Genomic DNA, 26,834 nt, shown 5'->3' with positions numbered 1-26,834 from the left:
GGATAAGGCAGCTAAGTGAGCTGGAAATGCAATTTCTATTATAAATTTGAGCGTATTTTTAGTACTTTCTGGGACTGCAGTTGAAACTTTATGATTGCTCCAATTTTACTCTAGTAATACAAGAAGTTTTACCCCTTTTAAGTACTTTCTCAAACATCAAAGCGAGCAAAACTCATCGTTTCCCTCTTCACATTTAAAACATTTTGATAGACTTTTCGAAACATTTTTCCGCCACGGCTTTAGCTGTTGCCCTGAGTGCGATTAGCATATTTTCTCTTAGCTACTTAAAAATCGATTTATGCGCTGCCACAAAATAGCATTGACAGGCAATTAAAGACTCCGAAAGAAAGGTAATGAAATGTTTGGTCGCACGCATCATCGACATTTTTCTTCCTTTCATTCCCGAGTTGTAATATTTTTTGGCGCCTGCTCTCTGCTCTGTGCTCATCCTTTGATGATCAATGGCAGTAAAGAAATAGATTAAAAGTCCATTAAATTACTTTTGTGCCTCCAATATCAATGCCAATGCTTGGGGGCTGAACTGGAGCAGTGAAGCAATGGATGCCATTGAAATTTATTGCATCCCAAAAAGAGGAAAAATTAAAAGGACTATAAAAATAATGGTAAACATCAAAATGGGTATTTCAAAGAGATAGACCTCTAGATACCCTACAAATGTTTCATTGTCTTACAAAAAATAAGTGATCTAAGGAGAATTATTCTCATATATTATAGAAATTTAATCCTTTTATTTCATATTATATTTATTGAACGTTTATGACACAGAATCGAAAATACTTTTTGCTACCACATAGCTTTAGTCTAGGTTAATGAATGCTTCTGTGCCGCTGTGTGTGCCAACACCCAAAGCGACTCCAAATGCGAAGCATAAATAATGTCATAGATAAAAAGCGAAGGTACGCAGAGAAGTGCAGAGTGGCAGCGAATGGCGGGCTTAAGTATTCAAAGTATTCAAAGCGAGCGCGGAGTAAATGATTCACAGCCTGCCAAGATATATGAGCTCCAGCAATTGCAAGTTAAATATTTACAAGCCACCGCTGGCGGAGATGCCACGAGTAAAAGCCATGTGCGTGCGACTCTCTTATCGGCGAAGTTATAAATTGGGCTTTAAGCAGCCCTACCTTTTGGCTGGCGCTTTATGGCGCCCATAAAGTATGATGGGCCCGATACCCAGATCCAGCTACCACCAGACATCCTGCCGCATTTCGGTTCGCTCACCTACGTAATTGAATAGAGCACTCCCATAATGAAGTCGACTGGCTGTCGGAGCAGCTGAATCTCGATGGGACCGCAAAGCCAGCAAACATCGCAAGCATTTGCCATCGGGCAGCCAGATGAGGACAACCAAGAGCAGGAGCACGGGCCACAGCCTGGGCAGGAGCAGGATTTTCATTTTCGATGTATTTCGATGGTAGTTGGTAGCTGGAAAAATGCGTCTGCGGTTAACAGCAGCGCCCGACCATCAGTCTGTGTATGTTTGCATCAAATAAATGGGCAATACAGACAGTCGAACGGACAGGAGCAACAACCCTCGGGCGGCGATGGACACGGAGTTATTCAATCTATTTGATGCCGGGCAGGCTGGCTGGCTGGTCCTGGTTAATTTGCACCCCGTCTCGCTTTAATTGCCGGTCGAAAGGATTGGCAGACCGACCGGCTTTGATTAGCTCTTAGATAAATTGCTTTTGGCGCTCACTGATTGCTAACAGGGCCACTTTGCGGGACTTATTAATGGGCGGGGATTATGAATGCGAGAGGCAATCAAGCGGCTGACAGATCCTGGTCAAGGCAAAAACAATCAAACAAACAAGAACACAAACTAGACCAGCCCACATCGCATCAATAAAACCGAAGCTGAAACTGAAGTTGATGGCCGACAAGAAAACACGTTTGGCCGGCTCTTGAGCTGGCCCATTACCGCTTGAGCTGGCCTCTTTCTTGGCCTCTTTCTAGGACACTTGAACTTGGCTTAGGGGAGTTTACGCTTCATTGAGCCATGAGATTTCATTAATAAAAAATGGCAAAAATGGAAAGCAGCCCCGGGAACGAGAACGCCTTGGAAAGCTGCAGGGAAATGGTTAGCAGCTTGGGGGGCGAGGTGGCAGGTGGATTTAACTATTCATGAGCGAAAGTCGCAGTCGCGCACACAAAGTGGGAATGATGGGCGGAAGGCATCAGGGTAAACACCATGAAAAATAAGTGGAGACTCTGGAGTGGGGGCATATCGCAGATACTAAAAGGAATAATAAAGTATACCCTAACACCCGAGACGGGTACTCAAGAAGTGTGGTGAGCCAAATCGAATGGCGGGAAATTTAAAGGTACATCACTCATCCTTCTTAAGTTTTTAATTCCCTTTAAATTAATTCCACTTACTTATTACTTATTATCTTATACCTAACACTGCAGCTAACATAGTTAATGGACGCGAACCTGTGCAACTTTCATCCCACATCAAATGTGATTCAGCACTCTGATCGGATGGACACCACCCATAATATCCGACTGTCAAGGGCCTGCGAGCATTCAAGACCTGAGCCGAAATTGGAAAAACATGTTCTCCGATGCCGAATGCCAAATCCAGATGATGGTGGGGGAGTGATCCAAGATGGGGGAGCAGGCAGACAGACAGTCCGTGAAAAGCGGAAGCATGTTCCAACGGTTCCTGCGCGTTCAGCTGCGAACAGCGGGACAAAAGCCATATCCATGTACATACGTATGTATAGGAAGTAGGCTCCGAAAGATAACTGAGCTGGGCCAATGGGAAATGGGAAATGGAAAATCTGCGCCTGCTGGTGGCCGGATTTTCTCTCATTTCTGGCGCTGGGGGCGACATTTTAATTGAAATGATGGCCCTAATCAACAGAACAAAAGCTGGGCGGCCTGCAGGCCAAGTACAAAACAAATTTCTGGGAAAACTCTACGTCATGTTAACAGCAATCAGGAGCAGGGAAAGTCCAGCTACCAGATAGCTTATTACGAAACGCTTTTGGCCAGGCAATCAAAATAACAATTCCTGCACAAATGTGTGCGGGGCAAATACTTGTTTGCAATATTATGTAGATTACAGCCGAGAAGGTTGCGTTCGCTCGTTTCATTTCGGTTCCGTTGCCTCCTACATTGAGTTCATAAAATGTCATGACCATAAACCCTTTCTCAGACGATTTAAGCCAAAGCAGCGTGAGGATTTGTTGGGTTACAGCGCTCAAGGTTTACGAGCCAACTGGATTTAATTGTGCGAAACTGTGCGGCCACCGAAATGGCCACACAACTTGACTCAAATCGAGTCGCCTCGCCTTGACTTTTCGCGACCCACACTTTCCCAAGTATATATTTTCATTTATCTCCGCCCTATTATTTTCCTTTATTCGACATTTTCGAATGACAGTTGCCTTCCCTCCGCAAAGTTACTAGTTTTTTACCCAGTTAGTGCGAACAGATAACTGGTCAAACTCAATTAAGCGACTTTTTGTTTCCACTTTTTTCAGTTCCCCCGAGCTGTGTGCCACATGCCACATGAAAACTAACTTCTCAACCACACAAAACAAAATGACTATATACGAGTATACATACGTAGTTCTTTCTTAGAATTCACACTTTAAATGCGACACAAATAATCAGATAACCCCAGCATGCGTCAAAAAAATACATTTATGTTGAGTATTGAATTGTTTTCGTGAAAAAACCCAAAAAAAATAAGAAACTAAACAGCAGGGAAATCGCAGGAGTAGCGTAATAACTAAAAGATAACGAACACAATAATAATAGCCAGCTCATTCACAATTCAAACAACCACAAAAATTGTTGTGCGCATAAATCTTAACTATTTAGTTTAATAATGAATTTCCGCATGAATTATTTGCGGTGACACTAAGCTAATTAGCATTTGGCAAATTCCAAGCAGAAATTACAGCACCTACTAATGGCCTGGATAAATTGGTTTGGGACTATGCCAACGGCCATGTTCCCTGCACCCAATTGACGCCATTTTGGCCAACTTTGTTGCACTCATTATTAGCATCGCACCGTGCCACTGCCACGCCCAGAAGTCGAGGTCATCGGAGGGCAGGAGCCATAATTGGCCAGGGGCTAACGCAAATGCATAAATCTGGTTAACGAGAATGACCAAAAGCCCCACGAAAATCAATACAATTAGGTTTATGAACGTTGGAAGGGAGTGAAATGTGTATTGCAAAGTTTCTAATGATTTTCGTACTCAAAAAGTGGTTGGTGGTTTTACCAGCCACAATGGCAGCCACTACTCATGCAAAACAATAGCACGAAAATGGTTTCTATTTAAATATTTTATTCAAACGATTTTCTATTCTCCTGGCTTGCCGACACCAGCCATATTTTATTATTATTTATGCAAAAGCTCTTTGGACTGCAACTAAAGCAGTGTAGAATGCAAACAACATGAAAACTTTGTAAAACCACTTCGCCATTAATAAAGAGAATCCATTAAATGAAATGAAAATAGCCCAGTTGGCGAAACAATTTTTCTTAAGCCAATAGAACTCATTATTAAAAGGAGTTCTGCAGTAAGTAAAGTAAGTAAAAGTAAAACAAACACTTGTATTTAGCATTAAAGGAAATCTTTAAACACAAATAGAACAAGCTACTTTGAAAACTTCCTAAAAGGGATTTCACTTTATGAGGCTGTTTTGCCATATTCCTCCTTTTGAGAATTCCTCATTCATTAGAAGTTTTGTTTTGTCAACACAACAATTAGCTGCAATTAAAGTTCGGTAACAAACTTTCGAACCAATGATAAAATCAGGCTTGGACAACTTTCAAACTTGGCCAACAGCATAAGAGGGTCGAAATGCATTCGGGCTGGGAATGGTGGGCATGTGTCAGCTGCCAGCTGCTAATCAGCAAACAGAGGAGACCACTCCATGTCCGGCTTACCAAGTAAGGTATGAAATGTTCCTCGAAAAATCTCGCCGAGAATTTAATTTGAGCAGAAGCTGAAGTTGAAGCTGAAGCTGAAGTTGAAGTTCAAGCTGGCAGTTGGCAGTAGAATGAAATAAATTGCACAGAATGCTGAATGCACACGAGTAGCGTAATATTTATGCAGCGGAAGCTTCGCAGCTCCAGAGATGCTTGGCTGCATTTCAATGGCGAGTGTGTAAACACCCTCCCAAAATCATACTCATACATACATATCGTTCGTCTGCACCCTAGCTGGAAAATAAGGGAGAATTCTTGCAAATGAACACAAAATGGGGGAAAGAATTCGAATAAATTAAAAGCAGGGGGGTATGCGAATAGCGAATGCCCCGCAAGTGGATTTTGAGTGCTCTGCAGAACCTTTTGAGCTCAAGATCCTCGGGCTCAAATCCCGCTGGCATACCCTGCAAATACCCAGAGCATAAAAATAAGGAAACAACAACGGGCGAGCCAAATCTTTTGTATGCAGCACAAAAGAAGCGAAAGCAGCGAAAACCAAAGGCAGTCGGAGTCGAGGGAGCGACAGCCTGGCAAACACCAGTCAGGATAAGTTGCCAGAAAGGGCTAAGGACCCGAACCCGGACCAGGACCAGTAACCAGAAACAGGACATCAAACTGTTCCTGAGCTGAATTTTTTCCGCTTTTTCGGTGGGAGTTGCAACTTAAATATTCCAGTGACGCCTTGAAGGAAAAGTCATTGGCCTTGCTTCCTCCAGCTTTTCATGAAAAACAAAAGCGGCAAGCCAGAGGAAGCTGGAATGGATGGAAGCTCATTAGGTGCGAGCAATCCGCGATTGACTTGTATAACCTAACCCCCATGGAAATCGCAGACGTGTATAGCCAAGCCACATCATATGATAATCATGTGACAACTTCGTTCTTTTGTGATTGCACTGGGCGTTGAGTCACTCGCGTTTGCCCTATTGAAAAATACAATTAGAAGTGCGCGGCAACAAAGTGTCAGCAAAGAGTAAGACAAATAGCAAAAAACAAAAGCTAAAGGCAATCATTTGAAATCGCAATAAACTAGCTCCCCAATTTGCATGGTGCGAAAATTATCGAAGCACGACAAACGCAATTGGGCCATAGGCAGTCAAAGTCAAATATCCAATCCATGTAGATACACACAGATTTCCGACGGAGTGGGTGTGCGAATCGCGGATGGCGGATGGCGGATGGCGGATGAAGGTGTGACTTCAGATGAATCACTTTCGAAAGCGCATTTATCTGAAGGTGTTATGTGGATCAAGGACTGCGCACGCGAAAAACTGGGCCAACACAAACCCACTGATAACGAATCGCAGACAAAGTGATTTAATAACCTCTTCCGGCAATCAAATATTAGTATTAGTTGCCGTCGAGAATTAATCACAAGAATTAAGAACATTAAGAACAGTAGTTGATTGGTTCTCTAATTTGTTCTAACTTAGCGTACTGACCCCAACCATTCGCTCCTGCTCCATATCTCCCTTCTCGATCTGCGTAAATATTTATGGTCTTGACAGCCATACACGCATGACGCTCACTGTTCGCTCGCCCCATTTGATCGCCGCAATATGGCACTGGAATTTGTATATGCTTATTGTTATTGTTGCCGCTTTGAACAGTTCCATTCATTCGTGATAGCTGCCATACATTCCAGACGACTTCGCGTCAAGCCTTCCATTCATGCGGATTGGGGCGGAGCGGCCTGGGGGGCGGGGCAGCGGCAGAGGCTCAGCGATTCTGTATTCTGTATTCTAATGGGAGACCTTGGGCGAGTTGGGAAACAACTAAAAAACGAAACAACAACGACGGCGACAGATCCCTCGATGCTGATGATGATGATGCGGCATCAACCGCCGTGGTCCGCTTGCGAAATCGCCTTTTCGTTGTGATTTTCTCAGTCGACTTGTTTTCTATTACATAATAATGAGCGTAATTACATTAAACGTAAACACGGCCGTGCAAACCGCAGCAAAAACAAAAAATAATGGGCGCAATAAATAATTCGCTGCTGTTTTAATTATAACCATTGCAAATGTAATTGAAAACGTTGATGCTGGACGGCGAGCGAGCGAGCTGCTATGAATAATTGGATATTTAAATAAATATTTTTACGACTTTAGGCTATTATCGGAAACGGACTTAAAGCAAATGTTATTTTTAGCTGAGTGTGAAAAAGGATTAATAATTTATTAGCACCCCAAAGGCAGGTTTTTCATATTGCTATTCCCAGTAGCGAGTTGAAGAATCGAAATAAATTGCTTTTTTAATACAATCCACTTTTCCCCACTTAGCCCGCAAATCAAGCTGATCATCTGGTCTTGAACCTGACAAATTATTTGATTATTTGCTTTGGCCAGACAGACAGATATAAATATGGCTCAAATGGCGAGCCACCCACATATTGGTAGCAATAATGGCTTTGACCAAGTCGGCAACTTGGCTCCCACCACCACTGGTCTGAATAGAAGTGAATAAAATGAGGTAAGGCCACCTGTGTCTACTCTTTCTTTCTGCCATTCTGTGTGTGTCTGTCAAACTTCATTTGAATACTATGACGATGTATTATTGACATTGTGTACATGTTTTAATTTGGCATTTGCCGCCGGCCCCGTTTGGCCCCCTCCCCCCGCACCTGCTATTAATTCAAGGAGGAACGGCGAACAAAAAATAAATAAAATAAAAGCGGTTTGTGCTTGACGTCACAGTGACGTCATTTCGAATCGACAGCATTCACCACATCGCTGCATAAACATTCATTTAATCATTCCATACCGAAGTGTCTAAGCAAGTCCAAGCGCCGCCTGCTCAGAAACAGGTTCTTTCCAAGCTCCCACGTCGTGAGTGTTTCAATATTCTTGGACTTTCCAAGCTTTACTTTTCTCCAAATAACCACTCAACTATCGCAGTTATGCATAGCATAAATGTTTAGAATCCTTCGATTTCAAAAAACATACATATGAGCTGAAAGGCTAAATCATTCAATTTATTTCCACACATTGCGCCCTACTTTGGAGCAGCAAAACATGTTGTATATTAAATATTAGACAACTGAAAGCTCCAATCACTCATACTCACGATTTTCCGTTGCGAATTTTAATTTATTGATCGACATGATTGAGATTTTCATCTGCAGCCGCCGACTATTTGCACTTGCTGGCTGCACAAATACAAATAATTTGTGCATTTGTTCCATTTTCCAGAAATACATTTATCATGTGCAAATATTAGGAGCGCTCGTTTAAAATATTCTTAAATAATATTTTATTACTGCCGCAGTTTTGTTGTATGCCGAATCCGAATCGGAATCCGCCGCATGTTTACATTTCATTCAAGTTCGCAGAGCTCTTAATTTAGTTTTATTTCTGGCCATTTGCATTAATTGCTAGCGACGGCCGGCGCTTTTAATTGATTTTTCAACACAAAGTGCATGCGATTTTAATGAAAACTTGAGGCATTTTATTTTGAATTCAACGACGTATCTCCGCCCGCCCGCTGCGCTCGTTCCTACTTATTTATTATTATTATTTTTGCGCATTACTACTAGTATTATTTTTTGGCACAAGGCTGCCGATTGCGTAAAAAGCTTGTCGTTGGCCATTGCTGCGCTTTTATGAATGACCGTTCGCCGGTCAAGTCGTTTGGATCTACATACATCAGCACACAGACCTCGTGTCGTAATTGCAGCTGATACAAAAAGCCAAAACAGACACGTCCGATTTGTATAAATCTCCGTCTCCTAATCGAAAGCCAAACAAATCGGAAATCGATCGCCCTCAGCCTTTTGTTTTTCCAAGTTTTACATGCCCGCGCTAACGAATTTATCAATCAGCGAAACAACAAGCATTTGTTTTTTTTTATTTTGAGTTGAATGCCATCATAAATGCAATGGCAGCACGTAAAGCGATTCTCCATCAGCACGGTATCGAAATTTCCATTTCAATTTCCATGTTCCCTAATGACACAACGTCCTCGTCGATGTCCCGATGTTGACTCCTCCGAAATCGATGCACTTCAAGGTTGAGTTATTTAGTATAACCCAGTTAAGTCCTTTGATCTCTGTTCCTGCCGCATTAAGTGTTACACAAGCTACTAAATGCTTAATTATGATTTAAACATTTCGGCACATCACTCCGCCCCGAGGAGACTCACGAATTCTGACCTGTTGGCCAGGAGGCCAGCCGTCAGTTGGCTTGAAGATGAGTTGAGCCGGCTTGGCTGTTAAGTAAATGTCAGGTCACCGGACCTGGCCAAATGGCCCAGCCGAGGCCGACAGCCAAGCCAACAGAGCAGATGACGCCAATGCACAGGGACAACTGGCAATCTGCGATGCCCAGTTGGGACAGAAAATAGCCAATGGCCTTATCGGTGGTATGCAGATGTCCATAGAAAACTATCGCACTTCCTCTAAATTATCTATATTTAAGCCTTACTTTCCAAGTTAAAGCCATTATTCTCTAGAATTCGGGTAGATCATATATCATATATGTCATATATGTAGATCTAAGAATGAATCTCATAAATCGCTAGTAAAATAACAACTGAAGTTATCTTTTGAAATAAAATAGAAAAGAATCTCTAGCAGACATTTAATCAATGCCCCCCGAACACCCCGCAGATATTTGTGTGCCATTTAACCTTGACTCTCGCTGGCCAAAAGCTCAACTGGCTAAAATAAAGCCAAGCTGGCTGGCACTTGTGCAGATGGCAGAGATGACGAATGACGGGAAAGGAGGCACTTGGTCGAGTTGAGCCGCGCTGAGCTGAGCTGAGTTCAGTTGAGTTGAGTTGACATGCATATGCATAAATTTGAAAATGCTCTATTTACTCGGGTCGGCGGACGAATAAAAATGGAACTCGTATAGCTGAGTCAATATTTTACCAAAGTTTGGCCCACTCTCCGTTAAACACTCACACCCGCGTTAATGGTGGCACTCGAGTCTTTGTATTCCTTGGCGTTCTGCTAACCGAAATACCTGCAAATTGACCAAGGGACAATAATGACGTGTCCCCGCAACGAGGGGTATTCTTTGGGTTGCCAGGGTTCCGATTAGGAAAGATTTTTGATTATATCTTGGTCTCTGGATTTATGTGCCACCACGGGGGATTTAATACCTCATTTACTTCTGTTTATTTGAAATCAATAACCAACTCACACGCTTTTCTTAATTTATGGGAGCATTTGCAGGGCATTCGACTCGTCGACACTTTTGGCAGCCTTGAGGCACCACATTCCCCACGATTTACGATTCACGATTCACGATTCTGTGGCATGTCCGTAGGAACCTGTGTGTTGATTCGGCTTAATGCAAATGCTCAATCATTTCGCGCCGCCGGGCATTCTGCTCCTAATTTGATGTACGACAAATGTGCCAAAAGTTGTCAGAAGCGTAAAAAACAAAGGGAAAATCAAACTCCCAGGTAGACACACAAAAAAAAAGTGTTGCGGGAGGATCTGACGACCGACAGTGTTGTGCCAGAGAATTTATGAGCTCATAAACATTTCAGGCAAAATTCGTCATGACGTCGCCAGTTCCTTTGGGCCAGGACGTGGCCCAAATGGGAATGGGAGTGGATATGGTATATATCGTAAATGGTCAATGGCAAGCGCCAGCTGCGCGTTCGGGAATACTCCGGCATGGGCCAGGAAACTTTCTTTGTCACTTCGAGTGCCCCACAAAGTTGGCTGACAAGTGCAATGGAAAAATAGCAGAAGAGCCGAGAACGGGTGGCGCACAAAAAATAACAAACTAAATTTGAAGTGCAACAGAAACTTTTGCTCCGCCCTCGACTCGGAAAAAATATGTTGCTAACAAGTTTGCATTTTGTTGCTAATCGCCTTTCCCGGCTGCCACGCCCCTTCCGTGGGCGTCGCTGGCAAATTACCTAGGCAAAAGTTGTGAGCCCCAGAATCAACAAAGGCCGTTTGTCGTCGCACAGAACAAATGTTGTGCCCCCGTGTTTGCAGCAAATGTCAACGTCGCAACAAAAGGCACCCACCCACCAGCTCGGCAAATGTGTCGTCAGTCAGCAGGGAGGACAAATGTTTCAAAATTTATAACAATAAATAACAAGTTTAAATGCAGCACACTCGAAGGAATCCCAACAACCGTTCGGTGCCATAAAACACGTACGGAGCAGACGACACGAGACTTTTACGGGGTTATCTATATTTTATTAGCATTACATTTAGTGCGGACGTTGCAGGATGTTTATGTTTTTATAACGCCCCTACTTCCACTTATATATTGCTTAAGATTGCTATATTACGCACAAAAACATTTCTAACACAAATTAAACTTAAAATTGTGGCATGCAATCCATATTCAAAGAGTTATCAATCGAATACTGCCGACTAAAAGCAATCTTAACTCTTTATCACACCTATAATTAAATGTATTTGCGTAGTTCGAGTTCTCAGTTAATTTTGCTTATCAAGAACACATGCTAAACTGTAAGCACTTCGATTAAACCAAGTGACTAAGACTATAAACAATTTTAAGACCAACACATTTTCACACTACGAGTCTCTTGTAAAGTGAATGAAAAATGATTTGTGTTCGCGTGGCAGATACATTCAATAAAAAATGCGATTGGCCACTGAAAAAACAAACTCATCCGACGTCAGAAAACACTTAACGTTAGCAGTTCGCTGAATCGCTGCCAGTTAGAAGTTTCTTTGGGGAAAATTGCAACCAGACTGTCGCTGAATGAATGCCAATTCATTTGAATGAGCGTCGTGCTCGTCAATCAAATGATTCTATATATGTCGCTGGCTTTTATAGGTTCTATCTATGACATAATTTATGGCGAAACGTGAATAGTGTGTCTTACCAATTGGCCAGATAAAATTCTTTGAGCCCGAGGGAATCGTAAACTCACCTTTGGCTTCTCCAAATGGAATTGACCGATTCGCTGATAGCTGGGCAACTGAAAGAGATAGTGAAACAGAATTCGAATTACCAAATGCAAGAATAAACAGTGTTTACTTGGAGTGGAGTTTTTAAAAGTTAAATTGCCGAGTCTTACTCATTCTGGCCACTTCCATACCAACAGACCACCCAGGATCTGGCTTAAACAGAAATTCCCGGAATCTCTGGGGCCCTCTGATTGCTGATTCCTCCCTCCCTCCCCCCATTCCCTCGCATTATTGTTAATGAATTCTACACGTATGGCGGTACCTCGAATTGGGCTCCATCGGATTCGGTCCAAAAAATCCTGTTTGCAGACCAGGTTTTGCATAAAAATGTGGCCATACCCTTTGGCCGGTTAGTCATAATCGATTTGTCGCGGTGGGAGAAGTCACTGCCACAATGTTTCAGCTTAAAATTAACCACAACATTTACGAAAATCTGTTAAAACCGGTTTGGCAAAGTTCAAGGCCTTAACCCATATGTTACTTTAATTGTATATAAATTATCTTATTTTAATTTGGGCACGCAACCGGTTACAAAAACCCGCTGAACGCCGCTTCCTATTCGGCTTAAATCCTGTATAAATATTTTATGGCATAAATAAAATAAGTTAGCAGCTCAGCAAATGTTCTTTTATAAACTTTTATCAATCGATGGGAAAGTGGTTTTGATGGTTTAGATGGTCCAGAATGCAATAGCATTCATTTATTGCTTTAAAATACTTTTTACTGAATTATTTGATCAACAAAGGGTGTTCCAATCTTCGACTACCGTTGGCGAATTTCATTTGGCTCCTGCTCCTTCCTCTTCGTTTCATTTGGCCAAGCCGCTGTTGCCAAGGCTCCAAACTTGGCCGAGACGCAGTCAAGGTGTTGGCTACGTTGCGTTGCCACTTTTTCTCAGCACTTTGCTGTTTCGTTATGGTTTTGCTTCGGCTTTGTGATTGGTTTTTAAGTGCATGGGACGCCGACAACGATTTACCTTTCCTTCCAGCTGTTTGGGCTGCAAAGTTTCAATGACACTTTGCATAATTTTTTTGAATTCTCTGCTGATGGTGGGTGATGCATCACGATATCCTATTTTTGTGTTGACAGAGGCAGAGCCCCGAAAAAATCCAATTTCTGGACCTCCCTCAAAAAGCCGGAAAAAAACCGGATTGAGGCGAAAAGGGCGAGCAGAGCTTCCCATTAAATGGCAAAGTTTAAAGGTTGATGCGACAAAGTGGTAATAATACTCAGTCAAAGCTAGGTGGCAAGGGGTGGTGGGCGGGGCCGACAAGGGTTTGCCTTTAATCAAAACTGAAAATAGAGAGACAACAAAAGCGTCGAAGCGGCATAAGCCGAACAATTTCGGGCACAGGAAGGGCACCTGGAAAAAAACTTCCAAGGGAAACTTCTTTTTTGTCTCTGTGTACTTTGCGAGTTGTTTTCCCAGAGGGGAGGGGCAGCGGTTATTTCGGGGGCGGTTGTGAATGTAAAACGCTTCTCGGCAGACAAGAGCAAATAACACACAGAGCACAGCCGCCAGCCAAATATCCCGGGAAGAACAGTGCCATGGAAGCTCTTTGAAACGAAAGTTTATCAAGGTCATTACGCCATGCTGGCTTCCCTTTGCTCCATGGCCACCAGCCCACCTGTCATTGCTGTCTCGTAGATTAGCACAAGGCATTTCTGTTTCTTCTTATCGAACCACGACAGACTGGGCAGGTGGGTGTGTCAGGCGGTAGGTGGTAGGCACTTGGAAACGAAGAGGAGCACGCAGGAGGGGGGGAATCGTTAGGAATCAATTCCAGTGCGATGGGACGGAGAGGTGCTGTATTACCAAGTTTGGTGTGTGCATATTAGTAAGTAGGAAGGAACCTTTCACGCTGCTTGTTTTCAAAACCCATTAGGCATTTTCTCAATTAGGCAGAAGCCTTTTCATCAATTCGAAAATAAAGTAAAAGAACCATCATTAAATGGCTTTTCACTCGAAGTGATTCGATTAAATTTGCATGCCCTCCGGAGATTTCCTTTGGTAACTAATGAGGCCACCATGTGCCATCCGCCCATTTCCACTGATCCCACCCAACCCTCTCTCTTATTTTACCGACATATTCCGCAAAACTTTTCTCACATTTCACTCCAACTTTTTCCACACACGAACAAGGAACTCGAACTGCAAGTTCTAATTGAATTTAGTTTTATTAGGGCACATGAAAGGAAAACACAGTGCCTGGAAAAATGGAAACCTCGGAGCGCTTTCGGTTTTCATTGGCTGCCAAAGGGTGAGGAAATCTGGTTTTCTTAAGGGCAAGGCAAATCCCATATTCTCAATCAAGGAAGGCAGGATTAATTAGATTGAACGAGGAGGGAACCTCAGAGCGCCTTTGTAAAACCCAAAGTCACAAGAAAAACAGGCACCGAAGTTGGTAAGCCGATTCTGGACAAAAACCAGCAAGTGAACAAAAGGCGGCGACCACAAAAAATTGATTTAAGCTGATTTTCGGGGCATTTGTGTTTTCTGTTTTTTTTTTTTCCAGAGACCAACAATATTGACCGACGACCACGCCCAGTTCGGGCAGCGTGAGGGGCGGCGGCGCAATTAATATCAATTCCCGTTGGGCCATTAACACGAGCCAAAAACATATTGGCTAACAAGTGTCAAAGTCGCGCCAAATTAGCGCAGAAGGCGACGATGATGGCATGTGGGCGTGGTCGGGATTGGAATTGGAATTGGGAAGTTTAGTGGGCTGGGTCCAAGTGCTGGCGATGATATCCTGCCAAGGGAAGAGCAGCATGTGGCCAACCCTCCTCCGCTCGTTCTTTGGGTCCTGCCCTCATTGATAATAATATTCGATTGGGTTTTATTTGCCCATGGGTTTGGCGCTGATGGTTTATTGTTGTCTGCACGGGGCCCAGGATACCCAGGATACACATGTTTCTGCCAATTGCCTACGTCATCCTGTGGGAATGGGTTGTGGGTTCACGCAACTCGCAACTCGAGTCGATAAACTGTGACGCAAGCCCTCGAAACATGGAAACAATAGTTGCGACCTGACAGTTGAAAAGGGCACCCCATGGGGTCACACATCAGAGATCTTGGACTTTAACCATCACCATCTGTGGAGCAGGGTAGAGGTCTTCTGTGAATGGCACATTGACTCCCATCCTCCGATGAAAAGCGGAAACGTTTATCAGCTAAACGTCCAGCTCGTCTTAATTATGCAGCCGGCGAGGCGATTCTCAAACAATCAGAGACACCCGGCTGCCGATGACGTCCCACAAAAAAAAACAACTCGAAATGCAGAGGCGATAAGGAAAGTACATAGGGATATTGCGAGGTTCGCCCTTGAAATGCGGGGGAAAGTTACGCTTTTGGGGAAAAACTATTTTTAACGACACGCATTTGTCAGTTGCAAATGGAAACGGGAATTTATTGCCGGGCAACCACGCTGATTTATGGTGATTTCAAAATGGTTCCACTAATTGGTTTGCGTTCTTTTCCGAGGTTCATGCTATAAATATACAGATTTTGAGTTCGAGTATCGCAAATAGTTTTCTGTTAGTTTTGGAAATAGGTGTTTCATGAATAATGGGGAACTTTCCTGTGCATCACATCCCTGATGAAATTTCGTCATTTTGAATAGAACGCACAGTATTTTGAAAGTAGTGTGCAAGTGATTAATAAATAAATATCTTGAATTAATGTTTATCAGCTCTGAAAACGTTACGTAAATGTAAAATGTATGATTCTAGAAGTCAAAATAATCAATGATCAATGGCAGTGAGTCAATATGGTAAATGCCCAATATATTTTTGTGTGAGCAATAGATAAAACTTCAGGATATCTTGGTAAATGCAAAAATAACATGCTGACGTATGTGTCTACCAAGTCATTGATAAATTGTTAGAGTTTATGTAAAAAATAAACAAATTATTAATGATCCAACAATTCCACCGATTACCTCGATAACTTTTCGTTTATTTACCAACCGGCCCTCTTCAGCGGGTCAAATGATGGACGAGAACAACGAGACAATAAATAATGAGCTATAAATATTCATATTGTGCATTGTTTGGCTGATTGCTTGCATGTGTGCATCTGTGCATGGACATTTATGCATTTAAAGAGCAAAGAAGGAGGACCTACTGATAAGCATTTCCCGATTGCTTTCACTTTTCAATCGATTGGCGTGGGGTGACAGGGATGGCGCGAGTCCTGCGGTATTAATGCAATTAATCGCCAGGAGAGACAAGGCCAACGTGTGTGTAATTTACAGTTACCGTTAAGTGCTTAAGTGCAAAAGAGGGGAACAGCCAGTGAGTTGTGACCACGGAGGAGCAGTAGAAAATAAGGTGATTTCAAGCTGATTAATGAGACTTACCTGTTTGTTTGATGTGCTATTTAAAGCTCCACTGTGAGTTTCGGCTGTTTGGAATTTTCGCAACAAATGTGTGGGTTCTGATAAGAAAGCGGACGTTGATAAGACGCTTTCCTTTCTATCTCTCTCTCTCTCACACCACCACTCCTTTCGCACACCACGGCAATTGCAGCATAAACAATTTGAAAGAACAAGAAGAAGCAGCGACACGCCTAGTGGGCAATTTTCCGGCCTTTTCGTTGGGAAATCTGCGTTGTTTTGGCTTTGCGCTCTTTTTTGACTTTGCCTTTTGGCTTTGCGCAAGAAATACTCTTTGATTTTTTGTTGTTCTTTTCAATTTGACCGCATTTGTCGATTTTGGTTTTCTTTTCGGTTGTCGTTGCGGCTCTCACCAAAATTCACACACACAGGCGCGCTCTCACACATGCACAGATGGGCGGGCACACAGAAACACACACACGCACACTACGACACACGCGGCGTTTCGTTGACGGAAAAGATACGAAAAATACGGCGTGAAATTCCCAGCTTTTTTCGAAAAGGCTCGCAAAACAAGGGCTCGACGCTTTTGCGGTTTTCCGATTGGAGGAGTGGCTTTTCTGAGACGGCACACGACGACGTTCGCAACTGGGCTTTCTGCAAGTGCCCAAAACTAACGATGGATCCGCGAATTGCCTGCTCGAAAAATATTGGAGTCTTCTGTAAGACCGTCGTTGAGTTAGTGAAAGACGTCTTCGACTCGCGGTAAAAAACTCTAAACGCGTAAAAAGACGGACTAATTTTGGCGGACTGCGCCGTGCTGGAGTCTCAGCTATTTTATAGCTAGCTTGCGCTAGTTAAACCGTCCATCAGGCAGAATTACTTAGAACTGGCGATCTTGACACCATCGTACTATTCTGTTAGCCGTTTTAGGTCTTTTCAGAACTTACCGTCTAAATTCTTAATTTCTCAAGAGGATTTAAATAGTTCTTTATTGCATGCGATAACTTACATTGCTAAGAGTTGGCAGCACTGAAAATTTGACATTAGCGTGGACACAAGCCAAAATTTCATTATCAGGGAACACTTCTAAATATCTTATTGGAAACGAAATTTATTTGTAAACACACGCTGAATTAAAATAGAATAAAATATTTTTAAGACACAATACTTGTAAAAGTTTGCATTCGTCTATTTAATAGTTTGCCGGGTGGCAACGCCGAGCCCACACATGTTGCATACTCTACTTTGTTTTAAATGAGCATTCTAATTCTGAGATGACTGAATGAAACAATATAAATAGTTGAAGTGCACCAAGTCTTATTTCAAAGTCTCAAGAAACGTACACGGCGTTAATTGTAAGGTTTTGACCACTAATTATTACCTTAAATAACCATGATAATACAGCGTACAGAACTGTCGCCTCAGCCGGAATCACCCGGCACTTTTAGGTAATGGCCATGATTTTCACACGGAAATCGCTAAAGCTGCTCAACTATCGGCTCAAATGCCTGAGTTTGTCCTGCCCAGGTGGAAAGAGAGGAGTGCAGAGCAGTTCCAACGGAGAAGCGCCCTCTGTGGAAGTCAACTTCAGCAATGGGTGAGTTCGTGGCCTCCACTACGAGATCCAATAGCAAAGTCCCAAAATCCTCCGCAGTCGTAACATGACCTTCAGTTCCGGACGCCTGGCGAGATTTGCGAATGGAACAGCTGTGTGCCAAATGGGCGACACCGCCGTCATGGTCACCGCAGTGGCCAAGACGAAGCCAAATCCCGGCCAGGGATTCATGCCTCTGGTGGTTGACTACCGACTGAAAAACGCCGCCTCTGGCAGGATACCCATGAACTTTATGCGCCGGGAACTGGGTCCCTCGGAAAAAGAGATCCTGTCAGCCCGCCTTATTGACCGTTCGCTGCGCCCACTCTTCCACAAAGATTATCGCACGGAGACACAGCTGGTGTGCAACATGTTGGCTATGGATGCGGTGCACAGTCCGGATGTGCTGGCAATCAATGCCGCTTCCATGGCTCTTTCTCTAAGTGACATTCCCTGGAATGGGCCCATTGGAGCAGTGCGGTGAGTAGTCACGAACGAAACAATCTGGTAACCGCTTATAACCCTTTTGATCCTACAAAGCGTTGGCCTCTGCGACGGCGAGGTGCTGATCAACCCCACGCGCCGGGAGCTGCAGACTTCGCAACTGGATTTGGTAGTCTCCGCCACCAAACAAAACCTCGTCGTTATGTTGGAGGGCAAGGGCAATGTGGTTCTTCAGCAGGATCTCCTAAAGGCCATCAAACAAGGCACTCGTGAGGCCCAATTCATCATCCACGAGATCGAGCGATTGCAAAAGGCCTATGGTCGACAGAAGCGCGAAGTGGAAGTGGCTGCCGAAGTAGATCCCGAACTGGGGAAAGCCGTACGTAGCATGTGCGAGATGCGTCTGAGAGAGATCTTCCAGGACTCGACGCACGACAAGATGTCTCGGGACAATGCGGTAAACGAGGTGCGCTCCAACGTTATCGACAAGGTGTGGAGTTCGTTTCCGGATACCGAACCGTCGCTTATTGCCGAGCAGTTCAACCAGACCAGTAGAACCATTTTTCGTGAGCTGATCTTTGAGCGGGGTCTGCGCTGCGATGGACGGGACTACGACCAGCTGAGGAACATATCCTGCCAGGTGGACATGTACAAGCCTCTCCACGGATCCGCCCTATTCCAGCGCGGTCAGACGCAGGTCTTCTGCACGGTTAGCTTGGATTCGCAGGAGAGCGCAATGAAACTTGACTCGTTGGCTGCTTTAGATAGCGGTGGCCTGAAGGCCAAGAACTTTATGCTGCACTATGAGTTCCCGCCCTATGCCACGGGTGAAGTGGGTCGGATTGGTCCAGTGGGTCGCCGGGAATTGGGCCATGGAGCCTTGGCGGAGAGATCGTTGCTTCCTACCCTGCCGAATGATTACCCCTTTACCGTAAGACTCACCTCTGAAGTCCTGGAATCCAATGGGAGCAGTAGCATGGCCAGCGTTTGCGGTGGCTCCTTGGCCCTTATGGACGCCGGCGTACCAGTGAGTGCACCCGCGGCAGGTGTGGCCATTGGCCTGGTCACAAAGTTCGAGAACGACGACACGAAGCACCTGCAGGACTACCGCATTCTCACCGACATCCTGGGCATCGAAGATTACATGGGCGACATGGACATGAAGGTGGCTGGCACGAGGAAAGGCTTCACCGCCATCCAGGCGGACCTCAAAATCCCGGGAATTCCTCTTAAGGTTGTGATGGAATCGCTACAAAAGGCCACCGATGCCAAATCTAAGATTCTGGACATCATGAGTGAGGCTATTAGGGAACCTAGGTGAGTAAACGTCACTTAAGGAACCTACATGGCTTCAATTGCTAATTATACTCCCGCGATCGTTTAGGAAATACCGCAAGGAGTGCTGGCCAGTGAGTGAAACCGTAACTGTGGAGCCGCAACAGCGGGCGCAGTTAATTGGTCCCAGCGGCCTTCACATGAAGCGGATTTACTTGGAAACGGGCACCTCCCTGACAGCAGTCGATGAGACCCATTTCAATGCTTTTGCTCCTTCTCAAGCAGCCATGGATGAGGCCAAGGAGCTGATCGAGGGCTACATGGTGAAGGAACGAGTGCCGGACCTGGAGTTCGGCGGAATCTACACTGCCAAAATCACCGAATTGCGGGACACCGGAGTAATGGTCATCCTCTATCCCAGTATGCCACCCGCCTTGCTGCACAACTCGCAGCTGGATCAGCGCAAGATAGCCCATCCCTCTGCCCTAAACCTGGAAGTGGGTCAGGAGATCCAGGTCAAGTACTTTGGCCGCGATCCCGTCTCCGGCTTTATGCGTCTTTCGCGAAAGGTTCTCCAAGGGCCCGGCCTGGGAATCCCCCGTTCGCTCAACAAATCTGCCGGAGAGAGCGGAACGTGAGTTCCAAAAAATTAACTTGTACAGTGAGCTTTCCTTATGTTTCGTCTGCGGAAAGACGCCTTCAAAACTTGAAATTTTATTGTAGGCTAAAAAATGTCCTTAACAGTTGTACGTATATAAAATATTGGATGAAGATTCACCTATTTGACCGTCGGCTGTATAAATCAATTGTTATTGCTGGATTCAAACCCGAGATGGTGTTTATATATAAATTAATAAGAATTTTCTCTGAAAATATTAGCCTCTACTTAACTTTAATTTCGAAGTGCAAGAAAATTCCTTTCAGTTCGGACGATTAATATTGTTAAAACATAATTATACAAATTCATATAGGATTTTTTTTTAGGTTTCCAACTAAGTGACTTAGGAGCGAACAGCTTTAGCAAGGATTTAACTTTAAACCAAGTAATAATAAAATATGTGCTTATGAATGAGAGCTTCCACTAGAAAGGCATTCAATAAACTGGCAGAATAGAAATAAGTTCTCAACCACTTGAAATGGAAACAGAAACATGAAATCTCACAATTTTGATTCGCACAAAGTCTATAAACATAATTTTGATTTCAAAAGTGTTAATGGCACGGAGGACAGCCAGTTAAGTAGAATTTCGGCCAAATAATTTGGGACACTTTCGAGCTTACACTACTGGCTGGTCTACTAAGTAGCTCAGCCGATTCTATGCATTTGATGTTGGCTAGATGATGACGCGGTAGTAGGAATCGGATATGCTGTACAAGGCCACAATGGGAGTCTTGGCATCGCTCAGATAGTCCAAAACCTCCTCGTTTATCTCGGAGATGTAACGCTTGTATTTCGAAAATCTTTGAATGGATGAAGTTCGAGTTGGAAGCAGACCAAATAGGAATGATTTGATAACTTACCTCTCGATCACAAAGTTGATTTCCGGTTCAGTCTCTCGCTTCCTCATTTCCCGCGGATTAATGGCCCCCACAATGGCATTTACAACAGCAGGCGGCAACTCCACCACCAGGACCACAAAGGTCTCCTTCTTGAGGAACTGCGATAGCGTTGAGCTCATCTGCTGCGCCACCTGGTTCTCTAGCCGCCTTTTGTAGTTCGCCGTAGGCTTGTCGTGGGTGAGAAACGTCACCTGAAGATTCGGCAGCTGGCTATAGCTGTTCTTGATGGTAGCATTCGATGTGGAGGTGCTCAGACCATTCTCGCCGCGTTCTCTTTCCTTTCCACCACTGCTTCTGTTGTCGCCACTACCCATGGCTGACAACTGGCTGAAGTTGTCGAGGGTGGTCCCATTGAGTCCCTCAGTTCGCAGCATCTTCTGGATGAACTCCACCAGTTCGGTTCTAGTTAGGTGACGCTCCTGGAATCGTTCCCTCTCGAAAGATCTCACTCTCAATGATCCATTTTCTGCCACCAGGATGACATGTAACGCCCCAAGGCGGGCAAGATCCTGTGCTTCATCTCCCAACTCGCTGGCGGCCTCCACAATTCCACATCGGATGCCAACCGACCACAGCAGACGCATAATATAGGTCACATCCTTTAGTGGCGGACGGGTTCCACACACGCAAATGCCTACATCTATCGCCCGACAATCCTTAGCGTATTCCACACCCACAGCAGCTACCAGTTTGTCTAGGGAGAACGTCAAGCCCGCTCCACTAAGAACTCCTCGTGAGGGCATGGCGGTATTAAACTTCTGCGCCTGCTTCTGGAATTCATGCAGCATAGAGTCGTATCTCTCCCCAATCGCCAGAACCGAAGGATGGCCAGAGCGATTGGGCTTCAGGTCAGCGGTCATCTGCCACACAATTCCACCGTTGCTGGCACGATCGAAGCTGATGGGCAAGCCAGCCCATATGTGTATAGGACACTGAAAGGGAATGGAACCGGTTAGACAAATTATATTGCTTTTAAAAGAAAAGTACTGCTTACCTTTACGCCTAGACTGTAAGCCAGTCCCACAACTGTTTCAAGTTCCCGCAGTGCTCCCCTTGCCAGTGAAGCCGCTTCTCCCTTTCCACGCATCAAAGATTTCAGCGCGGAATCGTCCACCGTGCTTCTGGAACCAGTCAACAGAAAGTTAGCTAGCAACATGTCCATCAGAGTTTGAGCAGATGTTCGCGACTTTTCCATGATCCCGGTGATACTCGAGTGAAATTGGAAGCGTGAGATGCGCGACTCGATGAAGTCCATGGTGCCCTCGAAGAGTGCTCCATACTGAGCCTTTGGTACATTGCAGTAGATGAGGATGGCCCTCAAGAGATTAGTGTGGTTCATGCGGATAGCCAGATTCTTTTCACGTAATCGGGGCAGTTCACTAGTGATTTCAAAAGCCAACGACAGCAGCTCCGCATCCACTAGGTGACTTCCAGTTGTGGGTGCAATTATATCGAAAGAGCAGTCATAGCTTTGCTTGGGATGGAAATTGAACACTCGCTCCTCCCGATAGACACGGTCCACACAGTAGCGCCGGATGAGATTCACGCTGTTCATGGTAACGTGACGCGCAAACTGTGTCCGCAGGTCACAGGGTAGCACCACCACACATCCCGAGTGGGTCATCAGGTGCACGGCATTGGCGTTCGCATTCGCAGTGCTGTTCCCTGCGGAAAGTGGGGACAGGAGCGGTGAGTCCACCTCTATAGCTCCGTGCTTGCGGAATAGATTCACGACCTTAGCCTTAACAAACTCAATCACGGGGTTCAGGGATACTATGTCATCGATTATGATTGCCGAGTTCCAGGATTTCATAGCTCGACTGCTTCCCAAGTGGTAGGTGTGTTCCAGCACCTCGTCGCTCTCCTGCTGAAGACATCGGGCAACCAGGTTTTTGTAGGCCTTGCTCTGCGGATTGGCGAGAGCGTGACGCAGCATTTCTTGGAGCTCATTCGCCTCCAACTGGGCTGGTGGAACCAGGTCTGAGATGAGCAGCTCCTCGGCGGTAGGTCTCTGGGCCGGATCGTGGTTGAGGAGCCATTGAAGCATCTTAAAGATTATTTAAAGGTGAAAATCTTATCGCTTATCAGGATGGCGACGTGCTTACCTTAACCGTCTTCTCATACTTGGGATCCTTAAGCATAGCATCCGGTATATTGATGGAAACATTCCTGAGAGCCATAATGGTCTGAGCCCGCTCCATGCTTGTGTCGAACGGCGGTTGGCACATCTCGAAGAGAATGATTCCCAGGGTGTACATATCAACCTTCTGGTTGTACACAGACTTGGAAGCATTTCCTGTCAACTCGGGAGCCACGTATAGAGTGGTGCCGACCTTACCAGTGCCAGTGCCGTCCTCCGCACTGGTTAACTGGTTAACAGGCGCTGGTGCTGCGTCGTGGGCCTGCAGAGCCAGAAAACTGGTGGTGGCCAGACCAAAGTCACCGATCTTGATCTGATCGTGCGAGTCCAAGAAGATGTTAACGGGCTTTAGGTCCCGATGGATAATGCCTTGCTGGTGAATATGCGCGAGGCCCTCGGCAATCTCCCGAAATAAGCGCCACAGACGATCCGTGTCATTGAAGAGATTGTCATCGATGGCGGTGCTATAATGTTATTAAATAGTTATATATTTAATTGGTTAAGCTTTCGAAAAACATACCGCAGTGTGCATTTCTCACAGAACTCCATCTGGATGTACATGACCTGCATCAAAGGTCTTGGCGAATTGCTCTTGTCTCTGGTGGAATCGTCCTGCTCTTCGTCGTCGTAGACAGCCACCTTGCCGTTGGAGTCCACAAATTCAATGCCATCCGAATCGGAGTCCTCCATGTTGGGTCTGATGGATACAAACAGATGTTGGCATTAATTCAAATTAGAGGAAGCATAGAAGCTAATTTTTACATGTAACCGTTCCACATGCTGGATGAGCTGTCCTCTTCATCCTCGTCCTCCTCTAAAGTGGGCCCCAGCTGTGATGACTTGGCAGGTTTTACGCTAAGGTCTTGCTGACTCTGGGACCACTCACCACCCAGCAGCTTATCCATCTCAGCGGCATCTGCGTCATCTACACTTTCTATCCAGCTGTTAAAGTATCGAACTACATTCTCATGATTCAGCCGCGAAAGAAGCTCCACCTCGCGCGTCATCTTTTTGTACAGCTGGCGACTCCTCGCGGGCAATGGTATGCGCTTGATGGCGTACTCTCGGTTGTCTAAAATGTTGCGCACCTTCAGCACGTCACCAAAGGCACCCTTTCCCAAGTACATGAGCACCTCGAATTCCGTTCGCAGGCGAGATTGGCTTATGGCCAGGGTTGGTATCTGGTACGGCATGGCGGATCCAGTGCGCTGGACGGTGTTAGGATGTTGCTGCTGTGGTAATGGCATCACCTGCTGCTGGCCATTGTCGACGTAAAAGCGTAAGAATGGATGTTCTAACAACTCTGAAGCGGAAAGTGTGCGGTCCGAGTTGCACCTAATGAAAACATTGGGTTAAAATAGGACTAAGTTTTCAAACTTTTCATTGCAATTAATTACTTATCTACAAAGTCGCGCATCTCGTAACTGTTAGTGGGCATCAAGCTCTCCACCAGGGCACCTAACGCGGGTAAGTCCCCGCAACTGCTGCTTTGTCCAGCTCCGCTCAGAAGTTCTAGAAGATTGGGAACGAGCGAAAAGTCGGACACCCTAACATTGCCTGTGTTGTCCATAAAAACAGTGGTGTCGAGCAGGTGACTGTGGGATACACCCTTGTTGTGAAGAAATACTAAGGCATCCAGCACGCCGCGCGCGACCATTCGCGCGCCGTCCATGCACCAGCCAAGCGAGGAGGAGATGCTGAACACGCTGGTGCCGAGGAGGAAGTCTTGGACCAAATACACAAGTAAGCCTTCCTTTCGCTTGATGCACAGTACGCACTCGTACGAGACGAGGTTTTTGTGCTGCAGTTGGGACAGTGAGGACACCTGCTTTTCAATGGAGGCCATCACTTCGTCCACACGATGACTGCCCATGCACTTTGACTCGCTGCTCCAGTGGCACTTGCCGCCGCCGATGCATGGCTGCTCCAGTTGGCTGTACTTGATGTTCCATTCTGTTATATAGAGCAATTGGCCGCAGTGCATATCTATGCCAGTGTAGGCGATGCACCCTCTTTGGGAGTGACCTAGGAATTGTGTACAATAAATTACTTAGTTACCACGCATTCAAAACGGAAATTATCTTTAGCAAAGCGAGCCCTTACCAACGCAGCATCCTCGCTGAATCTGCCTGCCCATCTTGTGGAAGTAGAGCGTCTCCGTGTTGCGGTGATCCAGGCATTTGGAGGGGTAGATGTGACCACGATAGTAGGGCGAGGAGTTCTCGGAGCTCTCCGACGAGCTAGGATGCCGTGGGTTAGACTCGCTCATGCTGCGCCTTGGTTCGCCGCGCCTTTTAGCCTCCGTTTTGAACATCTCCTTGCGCCGCTCCACCTCGTCGATCAGCGTCTGGCGTTGCAGGGACTCCCGCTGCCGCTGAAGGTCCTGCAGCTCCTGGTCGCGCCTCTGTTTGTCCTGGAGCATCTGGTCGTAGAAAGAGCCCTTCGGTGGTTTGTTGTGTTCGAGAAGAAAGGCCTGAACGGTCTGGGCCAGTTCATAAATCATCACTTCGCCACGTAGCTCTTGGGATTGAGCCTGCAGTTGATTGCGTAGGGCCTCCAGCAGCTGATCCGACATGCCTTTGGACTCCTCGAGAGATATCTTAGGGGGCCTGCGGAAAGCTTTGTTTACTTATTTTGTGTAATGCTTTCTACATTCTATTGGTTAGTTCTCCAGTTTAAAATGCAGTTTTATAAGAATAAGTGGAACCGGGCTCTTACAATTTTGGATACTTTGAAGGACAGGTGACGTGCAGCTTGGTGCACACATAGGTTTCCAGTCCGTTGGAGGAGTCTCGTAGTGGGGTAAGTTGTATCCGTATGTCCGTTGGCTTCCACAGGGAAGGATTCGCCTGGGGTCTTAGGTCCTCCACATCACAGCCAAAGATGGACTGTTCCAACAGGAGATAACCATTTAGTATCAGCTTCTTGGATTAAGCAGCTGTTCCGCTCACCTTTATAACCTCCAACTCCTGCGCTTGCCGCTCCCGGAAGGATTCCTTGGCCTTTTCATCCGCCATTTCTGCATCAAATCTTAGGTTAGTGGGTAAGTCTTGGCTACATCTGGGTGCTTTGGAATACTGGATCGGAGGTTCCTTCGGATTTCCCACCGGGTTATTTCAGCCGGCGTGCAATTTTATTTACTGCGCTAGCAGCTGTTTCCAAATCAGCTGCGTGCTGCATTACTTTGCTGCTGTATTCGACTTGAATTCGATGCCAAAGGAGTAACTACGCGAACTCCTGTCGTTTTTGTTGCGTAAAGGGAACAACCTTTTGCGCTTTCCAGTGAATTTTCCGGAATAAGACAATTTTTTGCGTATTTTGTACTGAAGGCTAGTGCTGCACGAGTGCCGATAACCCGCTTGTAAGTCCAACGATGGCAGTATCGGCATTATCGATATTTGGCGCCAACGTTCGTTATCGTCGCCTTTTGAACCGAAGAATCACAAGGGTAGGTTTTACTGAGAAATTCGAAAAAAATCATAGGCCTTACACACAAAGAGGATAGACTATGATAACCAATTGAAATGAAAAGAACACTTCTCAAGCTGGGATTTCGCGATAAGCGATTCTACAGCACTCTTCAATGATCTACTTTTCACTGTTG

At 45.3% G+C, this 26,834-nt stretch overlaps 3 protein-coding genes across 6 annotated transcripts in view; 1 reads left to right on the top strand and 2 right to left on the bottom strand.

Moving 5' to 3' along the window:
* LOC6612984 (G protein-coupled receptor kinase 2) overlaps positions 1 to 16,959 on the bottom strand; it is a 47,345-nt gene extending 30,386 nt beyond the window's left edge. Inside the window, exons 1-2 of one of the 2 annotated variants that reach the window (XM_032722418.1) lie at positions 16,240 to 16,959; positions 11,842 to 11,889 (exon numbers count right to left, since the gene is read on the bottom strand). The gene's annotated coding sequence lies outside the window, so the exon portion shown is untranslated. The remainder of the gene's footprint in view (positions 1 to 11,841; positions 11,890 to 16,239) is intronic. The other variant, XM_002037439.2, reaches the window with a different exon arrangement.
* Positions 16,960 to 17,465: 506 nt separating this feature from the next.
* On the top strand, positions 17,466 to 20,667 carry LOC6612983 (polyribonucleotide nucleotidyltransferase 1, mitochondrial). Of its 3 annotated transcripts, none has more exons than XM_002037438.2 (5): positions 17,466 to 17,573; positions 17,644 to 17,815; positions 17,873 to 18,292; positions 18,353 to 19,573; positions 19,641 to 20,667. In XM_002037438.2, the coding sequence occupies exons 2-5, from the start codon at positions 17,670 to 17,672 to the stop codon at positions 20,167 to 20,169; spliced, it is 2,316 nt and encodes a 771-aa protein (XP_002037474.2). In that variant the 5' UTR covers positions 17,466 to 17,573; positions 17,644 to 17,669; the 3' UTR covers positions 20,170 to 20,667. The 3 variants fall into 3 exon arrangements, with proteins under 3 accessions (XP_002037474.2, XP_032578307.1, XP_032578308.1); XM_032722416.1 differs by having other exon boundaries at positions 17,468 to 17,573; positions 17,630 to 17,815; XM_032722417.1 differs by having other exon boundaries at positions 17,470 to 17,573; positions 17,623 to 17,815.
* On the bottom strand, positions 20,199 to 26,576 carry LOC6612981 (eIF-2-alpha kinase GCN2). Its single transcript, XM_002037436.2, has 10 exons — positions 26,182 to 26,576; positions 25,949 to 26,118; positions 25,334 to 25,839; positions 24,628 to 25,255; positions 23,993 to 24,565; positions 23,751 to 23,927; positions 23,196 to 23,694; positions 22,085 to 23,137; positions 21,052 to 22,022; positions 20,199 to 20,991 (listed from the first exon to the last, which is right to left on the bottom strand). The coding sequence occupies exons 1-10, from the start codon at positions 26,245 to 26,247 to the stop codon at positions 20,865 to 20,867; spliced, it is 4,770 nt and encodes a 1,589-aa protein (XP_002037472.1). The 5' UTR covers positions 26,248 to 26,576; the 3' UTR covers positions 20,199 to 20,864.
* Positions 26,577 to 26,834: the final 258 nt, after the last annotated feature.

This window comes from Drosophila sechellia, chromosome 3R, assembly GCF_004382195.2.
Source record: "Drosophila sechellia strain sech25 chromosome 3R, ASM438219v1, whole genome shotgun sequence".
NCBI classification, from domain to species: domain Eukaryota; kingdom Metazoa; phylum Arthropoda; class Insecta; order Diptera; family Drosophilidae; genus Drosophila; species Drosophila sechellia.
The sequence above is the reverse complement of the archived record's forward strand: the minus strand, read 5'-3'. Positions and strand labels throughout refer to the sequence as shown.